Source organism: Balaenoptera physalus, assembly GCF_965194825.1.
Source record: "Balaenoptera physalus genome assembly, chromosome: 9".
Taxonomy (NCBI): Eukaryota; Metazoa; Chordata; class Mammalia; order Artiodactyla; family Balaenopteridae; genus Balaenoptera; species Balaenoptera physalus.
Window position 1 is genome coordinate 17,287,147 of NC_138888.1, and position 12,816 is coordinate 17,299,962.

Consider the following 12,816-nt stretch of genomic DNA (forward strand, 5'->3'; position numbering starts at 1 on the left):
TAACATTGAAAAATGATTTTTGTCAAGTTAGTTGATTTCTAGAATATCCCAATCTAGATGTTTTTCTCTCTCAATGGAAGACTTGGATTGTTTCCATTTAACTACACATGATATTAGGCAAGTCTGCGTGGGCTCAGACTCTTCATTTGAAAACAACGGGTTTAGACTAGAGGTGGCTTCCAAAAATCTCTTTCTGGGCTAAGATGCTGCAATTATGTGACTTGATTATGCAATATTTGAAAAAAACCTGAAATAAATTGGCAAAGAAAATCTGAGTGAGTATGATAGTGAGTTTTTGTGATGTGGCAGAAGTAATTGTGTACAACTACTATTTTTATAATATATTTCATTCTTAAACCACACTTCATAAATTCCCTTTCATTTCTACTCTATGTACCTTTATAATACCCAGGGAACAACAAAAGAGGCATATTCAACTGAAGAAATTTATTTACTTTTTTTTTCTAGGTACATAGATGACATAATTATAGACAAGTTTTGATACATAGGAAAACCCTTCTGTCCACCTCTTTTTGCTAAATGAATCATCACAATAATTTTTACAATTTTTAAAACAATACACAGCTTTCTTGGGCTGAAGCAATCGCAAGAACATATTGGTACTGGTATATTACAGCTACTTACAATGTTTAAGAACAGCAATGGAGAAAAATAAGTTATTTAAATATTGATTTCATATACAGAAAGTGCAATGTTGTTAGTTGTTATATAATTTTGCTTGACAGTTTCTTGTTTATCAATTTAAAATCGAGATAACTTGGACTCATCAGACTATTATATTTTTTTTTCTGAAAATAATACAGTACACACATGCAGCATTGACTTGGTGAATTGACTTCTTTTGCTGCAATTATGAAAGCAAACTTTGCTCTGTCAGGAACTGATTTTCAGTCGACTAGTTATTTCCAATTTCACCTTTACCTGGAAAGAGAAAAGGCCTCTGACTAAGGCAAGGCCAGGAAAATCTACTTCTTGGTTATCTGGGAATGTACGTAGTGGCTGGGACTGGCTGCACTTCCTTGTAGACAGCTTCAAAGGAAAAAATGACACACAGTGGATGTGTAGCTACCTGAGCCAAACTGCCTCTCCAGGTTTCTTTTGTGCTTTCCAAAGACGACAATTTTCACCCTTCCTTAACATTCTGCACCAAGTGCAATGGATTAAAACTGGATATTGCTGAAGCTGACCACCTGCCTTCTGGCATCCGCAGGAGGCCCCAAACCACCTCGGTCAAACATCACACACAAACATTCAGGCTTTTCTAAGATCAAATTAAAAGTTTAAAGCAAAAGAAGACCAAACAAATACTAAAAGTAAAAAAACAAAAACAAAAAAAAATTTTGTTAAAAAGCACGATAAAGTAAAAATAACCTCAGATCCCACAGACTAGGAAGCCCTTCCCACTGAAAATGATTCATGGCCCCTGAATTTCACTTCCATGCAAAGGCAATGACTTCCAAAGAAGAATGAAAAAGATACAGTTTGGCATTCTCAAAAACTCATATTCAGAAAGCTCCCTTTTCTGGCACCACTTTTACATTAAGTGAAAAATCTTACCGTGAAAATGAACTAACACCTGGAAATTCATGTACAGTTTCCCCTTCTCCTTTGTTACCTATTACCTGACTTTATGTGTGGTCTTTTAGCTCAGCTTAAGCTATGAGCAGGCTCTCTCGGATGTCATGCTGAGGTACTGAAAATGCAGGGTGAGGAGCCCCTTTTACAGCGCCCACCTCACCACACACTTGAAATTCCTTCCAGTGACATAGGAGAGCCCTGCAGCCTCGTTACCTTCTAAATGGAATGTCACAGCCCACAGGAATGTCATACTCCAGATGACAAAAATGGGCTGTTTTGAAGAGTTCAACAGAAATTTGGCAGCTTTAGCTTTTTTTCTACATTTCCACAACTTCTTACATGGCATCTTATAGAAGGTGACTATTATTGAAGAAATATATATTATTCTTTCAAATGGATACCAAAAGCATGAAAAAAAAAATACGTCACCTGAGAACGTCCTTTTCCTCCAAAACATGGGTCCAGATATATAAAGCAAATGGTAAAATGGTTTTGTAATTAATGAAATCACCTTTTGTTCCCCCTCCCCTGAGGGACATCATTTGTCTTAATGAGTAGATGAAATATTACAGAACTTTTAAATCAAGGCTAAAAACATTTCTATCGTAAATGATCACACCCAGTGCTTAAAATAGGGTTCATGATAAGAATGTAAAGGAAAATCACTTTGTAAGCAACTGGAAACAATAATTTCTGTTTGCTAGAGAATCAGCCACTAGACTAAAAGAGAATGCTGAAATCAGTCAGAAAACAACTGAAAATATGCAACTACTTAATACATGGCCAATGTAGTTTGGCTCCAAAATGAACCTTTATTATATTTAAGTGAATTATCTAAATAAGAAAAGATGGAAAATAGTATTTTAATTATAAACCCAAAAAAAAAAACACTTTTAAAATATCTTATAAACTACTTCCCTTTTAAAAAACAACCTCCTTAAATATTCAACTTACAATGACCTTTTGCAAAGGTGATCTGTTAGCTAATGACTGAATTTTGGAATGGACACGGTCAAGATTCCAAGTCAATACTGCAGCACGACGACCAACGTGGTAACAGCACTAAACTGATTAAAATGAAAGATCGTAACCTCAAACACACACATATACTCTCACACGTGATATCTTTGTGAATTTAAGAGTGCTTTTTACCAGATTTGTAGTTAGTTTAAAAACTGAAAGTCAACATGAAATTTGGCCTGATAAACACCCCTATAAAATAAGCCATGTTAGAGTGAGACAATTAGAAAAGCCCATTTCTGCTGGAAACATCCCAGATACGTTAGATGGCAGTCTAAGATGAAGATTTGGAACTATGGTTACATGGTAGTGAACACTAAGTTACATAACTGCTTAAAAGCTTACATTAAGGCAAATAAAAGCTGATTGCTAGAAAGCAATTATTAAAATGTCTCTTGTTTATCTAAAGGAGAATAGGGCTTTCTTTTTTTCCTAGTGCAGCCAGATTTTCTTATTTTTGAACAAATGAGCCTGGTCAATAGTGTACAATCACTCCCGAGTCTGTTACTTTGGCCTGGCTAAAGCCCATCTGGGCCTCGGGAACCCTGCAGGGTGACAGACAGAAGGGCTAGAAGCACGCTTAGCAACAGGACAGTCTGCCCCCCCCTCTGCCCCCTGCCCTCACCCAGTGCACCAAGACAGACTGCAGGCAGAGCATTTGTGGCAAGTTGGCATCTTTGTTCTATTGTGTCCTGAAAACAAAAATAAGTGCTTGTCTTTTCTTTGGGGGTCAAAAAGAACCACACCAATTTCCTGGAGGGGGCTTTTCTGCAGAAGAGGGTCCCGTGCCAAGATTCCGAGTTCTGCTGGCCACACACTGGGCCTTTCTTCTGGGTCTGGTCTGCACGTCCAGCCAAGGAGGAATTGCATCAGCATCATAAACACAGTGAACGGGTGGCTCTTGTCCAGGGAGGTCCATTTCGGGCCCGACTACATGGCCTCGGGGCCTGGTGGCAGTTTGAAGAGTCTGGCTGCGGACACGAGCTTGCTTATGTGTCTCTCCTCTGTGATGCCGGCCTCCTGAAGGCAAGTGTGGGACAGAGAAGGCACTTGGCCCAGCGTGCTGAAGCCCGCTTCAGTGAGGGCACTGGCGTACATGGGCAGACCGATGGAAACCAGCCAATCCGACACAGATGAAACGCATCCGGGAGACAGGGGCTTCCTACAGATTTCTGTGAGTCCACCGCTTGGGATCTGGGTAACCAAAGAAAGCAATTTATCAAGATTCAACAGGTGCCACTGGAGAGCTCTTTCTTCTATGCCTAAAAGGAACACTACTGAAATATTATATTTATTACCACACTATCAGAAAGGGATAATGCTATGAGATGTCCAAGAACATGACTAGCATCAAGAATTCTTTCCTGGGCTTCCCTGGTGGCGCAGTGGTTGAGAATCTGCCTGCCAATGCAGGGGACACGGGTTCGAGCCCTGGTCTGGGAGGATCCCACATGCTGCGGAGCAACTGGGCCCGTACGCCACAACTGCTGAGCCTGCGCGTCTGGAGCCTGTGCTTCGCAACAAGAGAGGCCGCAATAGTGAGAGGCCCGCGCACCGCGATGAAGAGTGGCCCCCGCTTGCCGCAACTAGAGAAAGCCCTCGCACAGAAACGAAGACCCAACACAGCCATAAATAAATAAATAAATGAATAAATGAATGAGTGAATTGTTTCCTGACTTCTCAAAGGTGAGACAAATCTTCAAGGAAGTGTTGGAGGTTCCAGAAGGTACCTGGAATTAGATCTAACCCCAATTATGTGTGTAAGTCTCCAAACTGTAATCATTTATATTTCTGGCTATTTTGTCTCATGGTGGTCACGCTCTTCAACTAATGATCCTTATGGTGCTTGAAGAAGCAAACCTATGTGACAGTGTGAAAAGGAAGATACTCAGTGGGTAAGGTTTTCATAAAGTAGATTTTCTTCTGTATTTTGAATCTACATTAACATCCAGAAAATTAAGCATTTAGTCAATATAGTCATAAAGAATTAAAAATACAATAATAAATGTTGGCTAGGGCAGGGAAATGGACATTTATACTTGAATTCTGAGAAGGCCAAGTGCTACACCCCTCAGAAAGGCAATTTACCACCAAATGTGCAAACCCTTGAGATTTTGTGCAGTCCTGATGAAGCAAATCCTCTTGAAGGAATATATCCTCAGAAATTTACCCCCAAAAGTCTACAAAAATTTATTAACCAGGAGGTTCTTCACTCAATTGTTTAAAATAAACAGCTTGAAAAAATCTAAATGTTTCAACAATGTGGAATGGGCTGAACTAGGACATACCTACTAGAGCACTTTGAAAAATTGATAATATAAAAGAAATTTTAGTAACAAAGAAAGAGGTTCACCATCTGATAACTGAAAACAATAAGGTTTGCAAGCTGTACATGTACTTTTATGTATGTGCAGAGAAATGACTAGATGGACTTTTTCACAGTGCTGGGGTTATGGATAATTTTCATCTTTTTCTCTCCAAAACCTTTGTAGGCTGAAGAGGTATTACTCTCTCCCAGGTGTCTCCCTTCGATAGCTACAATGAACCCTGGGCTACGTAGCGGCTGCCAGCATGCTCATCATTAAGCTCTAGAACTGAATGGACTTCAAAAAGCTGGGTGAGGGGAGCCCCGAAGTGTGGGCTGCTTACCGCCATGCGGTGCTGCTTCCGAAGCAGCTTCACGCGGATCTGGTCCATGTTGGTGGCAACGTCCCTCTCGGGCTGATCTAAGTCTTCCGCATATCTCTGTACCAGGGCCTCAGGAATCCCACAGCGGCCGTGCTGCAAGGGAACAGAAATCTCTTATCGAGGGTTGCGAGGATCTTTTTCCTTCTCCAAGAACGGCAAACACAAGGTAGGATAAGACATTTAGCTACTAGAAAATAGGACCACAAGTTTTAATTTGAAGTGAATATATTTTCTTTAGTGTCAGGATGGATGTTTTAGAGACAATACTTTTACATCTTTATCTTTTAAGTCGTTATGAGCTCTAGGAAAATGTTTTGAAATATGGGTAAAGCAGGACACAATCATTCTCTATTTTGGGGTCCAACACCCTCACTTCACTCTTATCTTATCATTTTGCAAAATGTTATTGAAGACAGTCTTCTAAACTGCAGGGGAGAAGGGCAAATTTGTGCCCTACAGAGAGTCTACTGTTGGTTCCTCAACTACAACATAGAGTTATATCGCTATATCACTAGACCAGCATTTACTGTACAGTAGAATTCTCACTACTTTCCATTCAAAGGGGTTCATTCACTAAATATCAAGAAGGCAGAGGAGTATTTTATTGTAAGGCATTCTTGGTCATAAGAAGTTTATAACAAAGACTCCTGGGAATACATTATAATAATTCATGCATTCCTAGGAGTAACATACAGCTACATCTATTATCATGTATTTGTATTCAAAGTCATTTTGGTATTGGCAGATCTACTCTTTTATTTTTCTTCGAATGAGAAATGAGTTTTCATTATAGGTCTCAATGTTTTTAGTACAATGAGGTGTCTTTTCCCCTGTTACCCATACAGATAATTAAACAGTACAATTATTACATCTGAATAGCGCTCTACAATTTTCAAAGTAGGTTCAGTTTTATTTTATTTGCTCCTATTAATACCTCTAAGAGGTAGTCATGCAGGTCATTATTAATTCCATTTTACGCACAGGGAAATGAAATGGGGATGTGTTAAAGTCTAAAAACAAAGATGTTGAATAAGACACGGAAACTGCAACTCACGTCTATCCTTTCAGGAACTGGGTCTAGTACTGACTGATAGCTCTCCCTGCAAAGGATAGCTGCCCCAAATTAAATACAAACAAGTGAAAGAAGAGAAGAGAAAAGAAGAGAAGGGACAGGAGAAGAAACCCCTGAGGCTGTGTCTGCATTTCATCTGGGCGCTGTGCTCCCGGTTCATCGGAACACCCAGCGCGGGGCGGCAGGAGCCCCCGCTGTGGGCCACCCGTACGGTCAGGTCACTGTCCATTGGTCCCCGCCGCCAGCTGCCTCCGGGGGCTGGGAGGTGGGGGGCGGTGCCGCTCCTCTCGCCTGGCCCCCGCCCGACTTAGAAGAGCCTGTGCAGTGGGGTCAGGGCCTCGGATACCTTATCGGAATAGGGCTCCTCGGTGAGATCGATGCCTTCGGCCCGCAGCTTCTTCTCGGTGAGCATCTCCAGGTCCACCCCGCGGGTGCAGGAGACCTTCCTGGCCAGGGCAGGGCCAAGCCGCACACCGTGCTCCTGGAGGCTGGCACTCTCAGGCAGCTCCGACAGCCAGGGTGGAGGCCTGGCGCTCGGTGGGCTGCCCGGCTCCGGCCCTGCGGGAGGCCTGGCCACTGGCGGTGGGGGACAGTCGCTGGGGCCGCCAGGGCTGCCCTTTTTAAGGGGCAGGCTGGGTGCATCGGGGCCAGGGGCGCCGGGGGGACCCGGAGGGACAGGATGCAGCCCGTTGGCGAGGCGCTCCCTGCTCTTCTTGGCGGGGACGGGGGGAGGCTGGGCGGGAGGTTTGGCCTGCGTTCTGGCCTCGGGGCCCCTCTGCCCAGCATCCACGCCTTCTTTGGTGCCCGGGGGGTGATGTGTCCCTTCAAAATCGAGTCCTTTCCTGTGACCCTCAAGAGGCGTCCTTGTTAAACCGTGTTTAACGGCGGGCGGTTGGGCGTCATAGGTTTTGGGTAAACACGAAGGAGGGGATGTGCCGTGGGAAAAGGCAGCCATCGGGCCATCCAGTTTCTTAGTAGTCATTTTCTGAGGTTCAGAAAATCTCTTGCTTTGGGTCAGTAGCAGTGCATTGTCAACAGCAGAATCTAGTTTGGGGCTTTGAACCTTTGTGATGGAGGGCGCTGTCTTTTGTGGCACTTCGGGTACAATCTGAGGGGAAGGTTCTGTCACCTCACCAGGCACACCTTTTTCAGGCTCTCCTTGAAGGTCGTCCAGGGAGTGGGATCGGGGCCAAGTCTCCATGGTCTGGGGGCCCTCCAGGGTCTCACAGCTCCGGCAGATGGAAACGGGGAGGCTCCTTCGGTTTTTATTCAAGTCAGTCACACACGGGGGATCACAGTGTTTGGAGGTGTGAGGGGTGAGACCACCGCCCAGCCTCCCCTCCCCTCCCGGCTTCAGCGCGTCTACTGGCTTCGTCAGAGGCAAGGTTGGGTAGTTGCCCAGCTGATTCCTGTTGAAAGACTTCAAGCTAGACTCGGCTGATGATTTGGCAGAGGGGCTGGTTTTACGAGACTTGCCTACAAGACAAGGAAATATTTTACAATCACATTTTAAAAAGCGAATCAATCAAACTGATGTAAAAGGTGCGCTAACGTAATTGAATCTCCAACTCTTATATCCCACTGTTGAATTACACTAAGCACATAAAATCACCACTGGTGATGTAGAGTCATTGTGGTCCCATGTTTATTTTTAGAAAGAATTCTTAGTCTTATTAAAGGACTCAGGGAGATGAAAGTTAATTGAGTTATGTGGAAAGAAAATACGCTGTGTCAGGCAATAAAATAAATCTAGGCCTAATGTCTGTTCGTAGCTGCAGTCAGTGTGGAACAAGGCACACCCACACCCCAGTTAAGAACCACACTGATGGGACTTCTGTTTAGGGAGTACAGTTTCCTAAGACCATGGTTGCAAAGAGGAGGTGGACTGAATTCTGGGACAGGTTCTTTAAATGGTATCCCCCAAGGTTCACTGGTGACCGCTGAATTCTCAAACCTCTCAAGCCCTCCCCGCCTTGTGTTTTGCTCAGGTGTGTAAAATAAAGGTACCCTAGAAACAGTCAGCCGACCTTGGTACAAATGAGTAAACAAGCTGAAGTGAGTATGTCGCCAGAGGCAATCTATAAGATACTGATATGGTTCTAATTGCCACTGGAGCGATAGACCTGATTCAAATAAAATGACCGTCAGACTGATAACTGAACTTATCAACCAGTCACAGTCTACTTAGTTGACAGCTGTTGACTGATACTAATTGCTACTGCTGCCTGGTGAACAGAGCCACCCATGGTCACCCTGAGTGCACCTGACCCCAATCCACTTAAGATTCCTCTTCTGTTTGAGACAAGTAAGCTGTCTGAATTTCCTACGGACTGCTTCCCGACTGTTAGGACAGAGAAGCAACAAACAAGGCATGCGGCCCTCAAATGGCTCTCTCCCTCCGAAACTGCTCTGTCCTCAGGCCGTGCCGCTGAGGCATTTAAGATACTGCTGCTCGTGTGGCCCTGATGGATGGTCTACTTGGTAAAGTGTTTTCCTCATGGACCTAATAGTTCCCAACACTCAAATGTTGGTTTTTATTGCAAAAAGAAGAGGACATAGGAGACACACAATTTAGGTTTTATGGCTGCAGGTATTTTAGATGGAATTTATTCACCTCACACAGAAGTCAGCAGAGGCTAACTAGAAATGAGAACGGCGAAGAAGTCAGAAAGGAAAAGATTAGCACTGCGTTCACGATGGTCAGAGAATTGTCTTTTCTCAGAACACTGCACTTTTAAAATCAGTACTTTTCAAAGCAGGAGGATCCTTTTTAATGAAGCTTCATTTACAAAACAGATCAAAGTTGAAATGTGGAGGTTTCTCAAAACCCAGGTCCACACACCGCCACCAAGGCCCCCATCCTTGGGACCCCGCAGACCACAGTTAAAAACCAGGGCTTAAGGAAGCATGAGCTTCTGAACCAGAAGTTACGAACTGCATTAAGAGGGACTGCTTCTGTAAACCTTGCGTTTATTTCTCCACTCAGTGAAAATACTCTCCTAGTAAAACTAGAACAAAATCGTGCAGCTTGGTTTAATGTTTGAGAAAACAAAGGTGGGGAGGTACCATGTCCTTAACTGTTACGTGGACAAAGCAGAAAAGATCGTGGGGGTGGAGAAATGTCAAATCTATTTTGAAAACATCTTGCTTTTCAAGTGCTTTTGGTTGGTTTGAATTGTGGGCTTCCAGCAATTTCATATCTTCACTGCATATGTTTATGCTGCTTTTCAAAGTGAAATTTATGGTTGATCCTGTTGTTCCAAAATCTGTTTAGTAAATGTTTTCTATGTGCACATAACAATGGAGGATATAAGTAAACCACTGATTCAAACTGAGTCCACATTTGTAGTGGGTATGGGAGCCAAAAACACACATTCTCCAATAACTTCCAAAAGCTAGACCATGAGGAGGGCTGGCCCAGTGACGTGAAGTTTGGAGATCATAACTCTGAACCCCCGGTCATGCTGTCTGCGGGGAGAAAGGAGGTACCGTATTGGGTGTGGGTAATTATATTCTTTCTCTCTAGCTGGTCTGAAGTTTTGAGATTTTTTTTAAAACAAAAATGTGCTCTTTAAGACTTAATTATATACCCTTCATTCAGAGATCTAGCTTTCATAAAAATGAAGAAATGTTTGAATAGACTTTTCACATTATTTTAATATGAATTTAGATATTTTCATACTGTAATGATGATATACTGCTGCCAGGAGCTATCTGTTTCTGTGGGGTTTTTTTTGAATTTTAGAATTTTATTTATTTTTTTATACAGCAGGTTCTTATTAGTTATCCATTTTATACATATTAGTGTCTATGTGTCAATCCCAATCTATCTGTTTATGGAAGGAGTCATCGTGCAACTGCAATCCCTGAACTAATGAGCATGCCTCTTTTCCCGGGCAGGGTCCGAACACCGAGGGCCGCCCCTGGCTCAGGCTTTACTGACTATTTAAGAAGAAAACTTGAGGTGAGGGATGATGATGATACTGAAGGAACCAAACCTTCATGCCCTGGCTTTGCATCATGTTCTCAGCGGGGCTCCTCAAAAATCCTCATATAGAAATGAGAGACTCACAGATGACAGTCCCAAGCACTGGGATATTCTTGCTCTTCAGAATAAATAAGCAAACAAATAGGCAAAGAGACCTTTTATGGTATATGTTGCCTTTTTCCTTGTTCCCAAAATAGGTCCACCTATTTTCATCTAATCCATGGTTTGTGAAAGTACTTATGATAACATACAAACTAAATCCCTTCTGGCTTGAAGTTCAACTAAGCCCCGATACCCCTGGCTGATGTATGACGACGTTAAGTAGTTAGGGTATGGACTTGAAAATGCTTATGGTATTGGAAAATCAGGTCTAAAATATTGTCTACCATTGACTGAGAGCCTATTATTATGAGTCAGAGTGGTGCCAAGAGGAAAAGAACACGGGCTTCAGTTATTATTTAATCTCTCTTTAGCATCCTCATCTATAATATATGCACTGCAGGATCTGAGTGATAATTAGCAATTGCATACGTGCGCACCTAGCCCACTGCCTCATTCATAATCAGTGTTTACAAAGTGCTAGGTATTTTTAATATGCTATTACTTTGCCTTAGAATAATCTATTAAAAAAAAAACAACAACTCACATTACCATTTAAAAAGTAAGGAGGAGGACTTCCCTTGTGGCGCAGTAGTTAAGAATCTGCCTGCCAATGCAGGGGACACAGATTCGATCCCTGGTCCGAGAAGATTCCACATGCCGTGGAGCAACTAAGCCCGTGTGCCACAACTACTGAGCCTGCACTCTAGAGCCCGCAAGCCACAACTACTGAGCCCGTGTGCCACAACTACTGAAGCCCGCGCGCCTAGAGCCCGTGCTCCGCAACAAGAGAAGCCACTGCAAGGAGAAGCCCATGCACCGCAACGAAGAGTAGCCCCCGCCTGAAAGTAGAGAAAGCCCGTGCGCAGCAACGAAGACCCAACGCAGCCAAAAATAAATACGTAAGTAAGTAAGTAAATAAATTTGTTTAAAAAAAAAAAAAGAGGTAAGGACGAGTCGGAGATGTAATTTGGCCAAAGTCTTCAGCTATGCCCTATTCACGTTCAAACCCCAGGTCTCCCCACTCTAAAGCCCCACAGCTCTTTGCATGATCCAGATGGGGGGAGGGGCCTAAACCTCTAAGAGCAGCAGGACAATGGAAAGTTTAGGGTCCCTTTCTCTGACACACAAGGTTAAACTCTTTCCAATTATGTGCTATGTGGGATGGAACAGTAACTGATGAAAAGACCTCTCTACTCATTTCTCAACATCATCAGTTGCCTAGGTTCTTCAGAGATGTTCCTCCCTCCTAAGGATCTTAATTAAGCACCAATCACCCTGGAAAAACTCCTCTCCCCATTGCCAGTTTTCCCAAAAGCAATGGCTCAGGCTGAGGAAGAAAGACAGTCATTAGCCAAAGCACAGATGTCAAGAAACGGCCCAGAAGGCTTGCGTATGAAGATGCATTCATGATTATCTGTGCTGACAGTACCGTTTTCCAGGTTCTCACTGCTTTCATAGCATCCTGAGTCTCGTGGAGAGCATCCACTCAAGCCCTGGCTGTCAACAAGCAGCTTCTCCTGGGATCCGGACTGGTCACTGTTACCTAGAGAAGATGAACACATAGCACGGGATCGTAAGAGGAGTGAAAAGCAGGCTCCAAATCAACCGCATCCCAATGTTATCCTCAGTTCTCACAATACATTTTGAAGCCTTGGACTTTGGAAGAGAACAAATTATTTTAAAGTAAATGAGATAAAAATGAACGAGTGAGATCAGAACACTTTTCTTTTCAAATCAAGTATCACAGGAAGGTAAGTTTGTAGACAGAGGCCATAGTTGAAATACATCAATGCCTTTTAAGTTACCCTCAGGCCAACCAGGGAGAGGAGAAATTCGGAGCATCATGTCAAAAGTGGGGGGAGAGCAACCACAGTCCTTTCGGAGGGACGGTACCACCAAGTAGAAGCAGAGACTGAATAAATGCCTTTTTCACAGGAGGAATTACGCCGTATACTTATTAGAGATCTAGAAGATTTGTGTTTCAATTTATTTGTTCCCAGCTTTCCAAATTTGGCAGCTAATATAAAGTGAGTGTCAAATAAACCATCAAATTTTATTAGCATTTAGGAGCATTTTTACCCCTCTGTGACGCGTGCTGGCTCTCGTATCATCTCAAAGGGAGCAAGGCTGACATAAAGGGGACATAAACCCCTAAGCTGATGAGGGGCCAGGGGCAAATCCTTTTGCTACTGTTATTTGGAATAGGTTAGAGGGTTTTCTCTCCTTTTTGCTTCTCTCTTTGTCTTGGGTCAGCATTTCTATTCCCTGCACACAAAGGGTAAGACATGGAAAGCTCAAAACACCCTCCAGCTTGGAAACTGAGTACAGAACACCCTGAAGGTGGACG

General features: G+C 43.2%; 1 protein-coding gene across 5 annotated transcripts in view; it reads right to left on the reverse strand.

The window, feature by feature from the left end:
* Positions 1 to 432: 432 nt before the first annotated feature.
* The window catches only part of SASH1 (SAM and SH3 domain containing 1), a 251,572-nt gene continuing 239,188 nt past the window's right edge, over positions 433 to 12,816 (reverse strand). For all 5 annotated transcript variants that reach the window (XM_082474432.1, XM_082474431.1, XM_082474433.1 and 2 more), the window contains 4 exons: positions 11,899 to 12,012; positions 6,726 to 7,855; positions 5,269 to 5,400; positions 433 to 3,813 (listed from right to left, as the gene is read on the reverse strand). In XM_082474432.1, the coding sequence (XP_082330558.1) occupies positions 3,550 to 3,813; positions 5,269 to 5,400; positions 6,726 to 7,855; positions 11,899 to 12,012 (1,640 nt within the window). In that variant the 3' untranslated portion in view covers positions 433 to 3,549. The remainder of the gene's footprint in view (positions 3,814 to 5,268; positions 5,401 to 6,725; positions 7,856 to 11,898; positions 12,013 to 12,816) is intronic.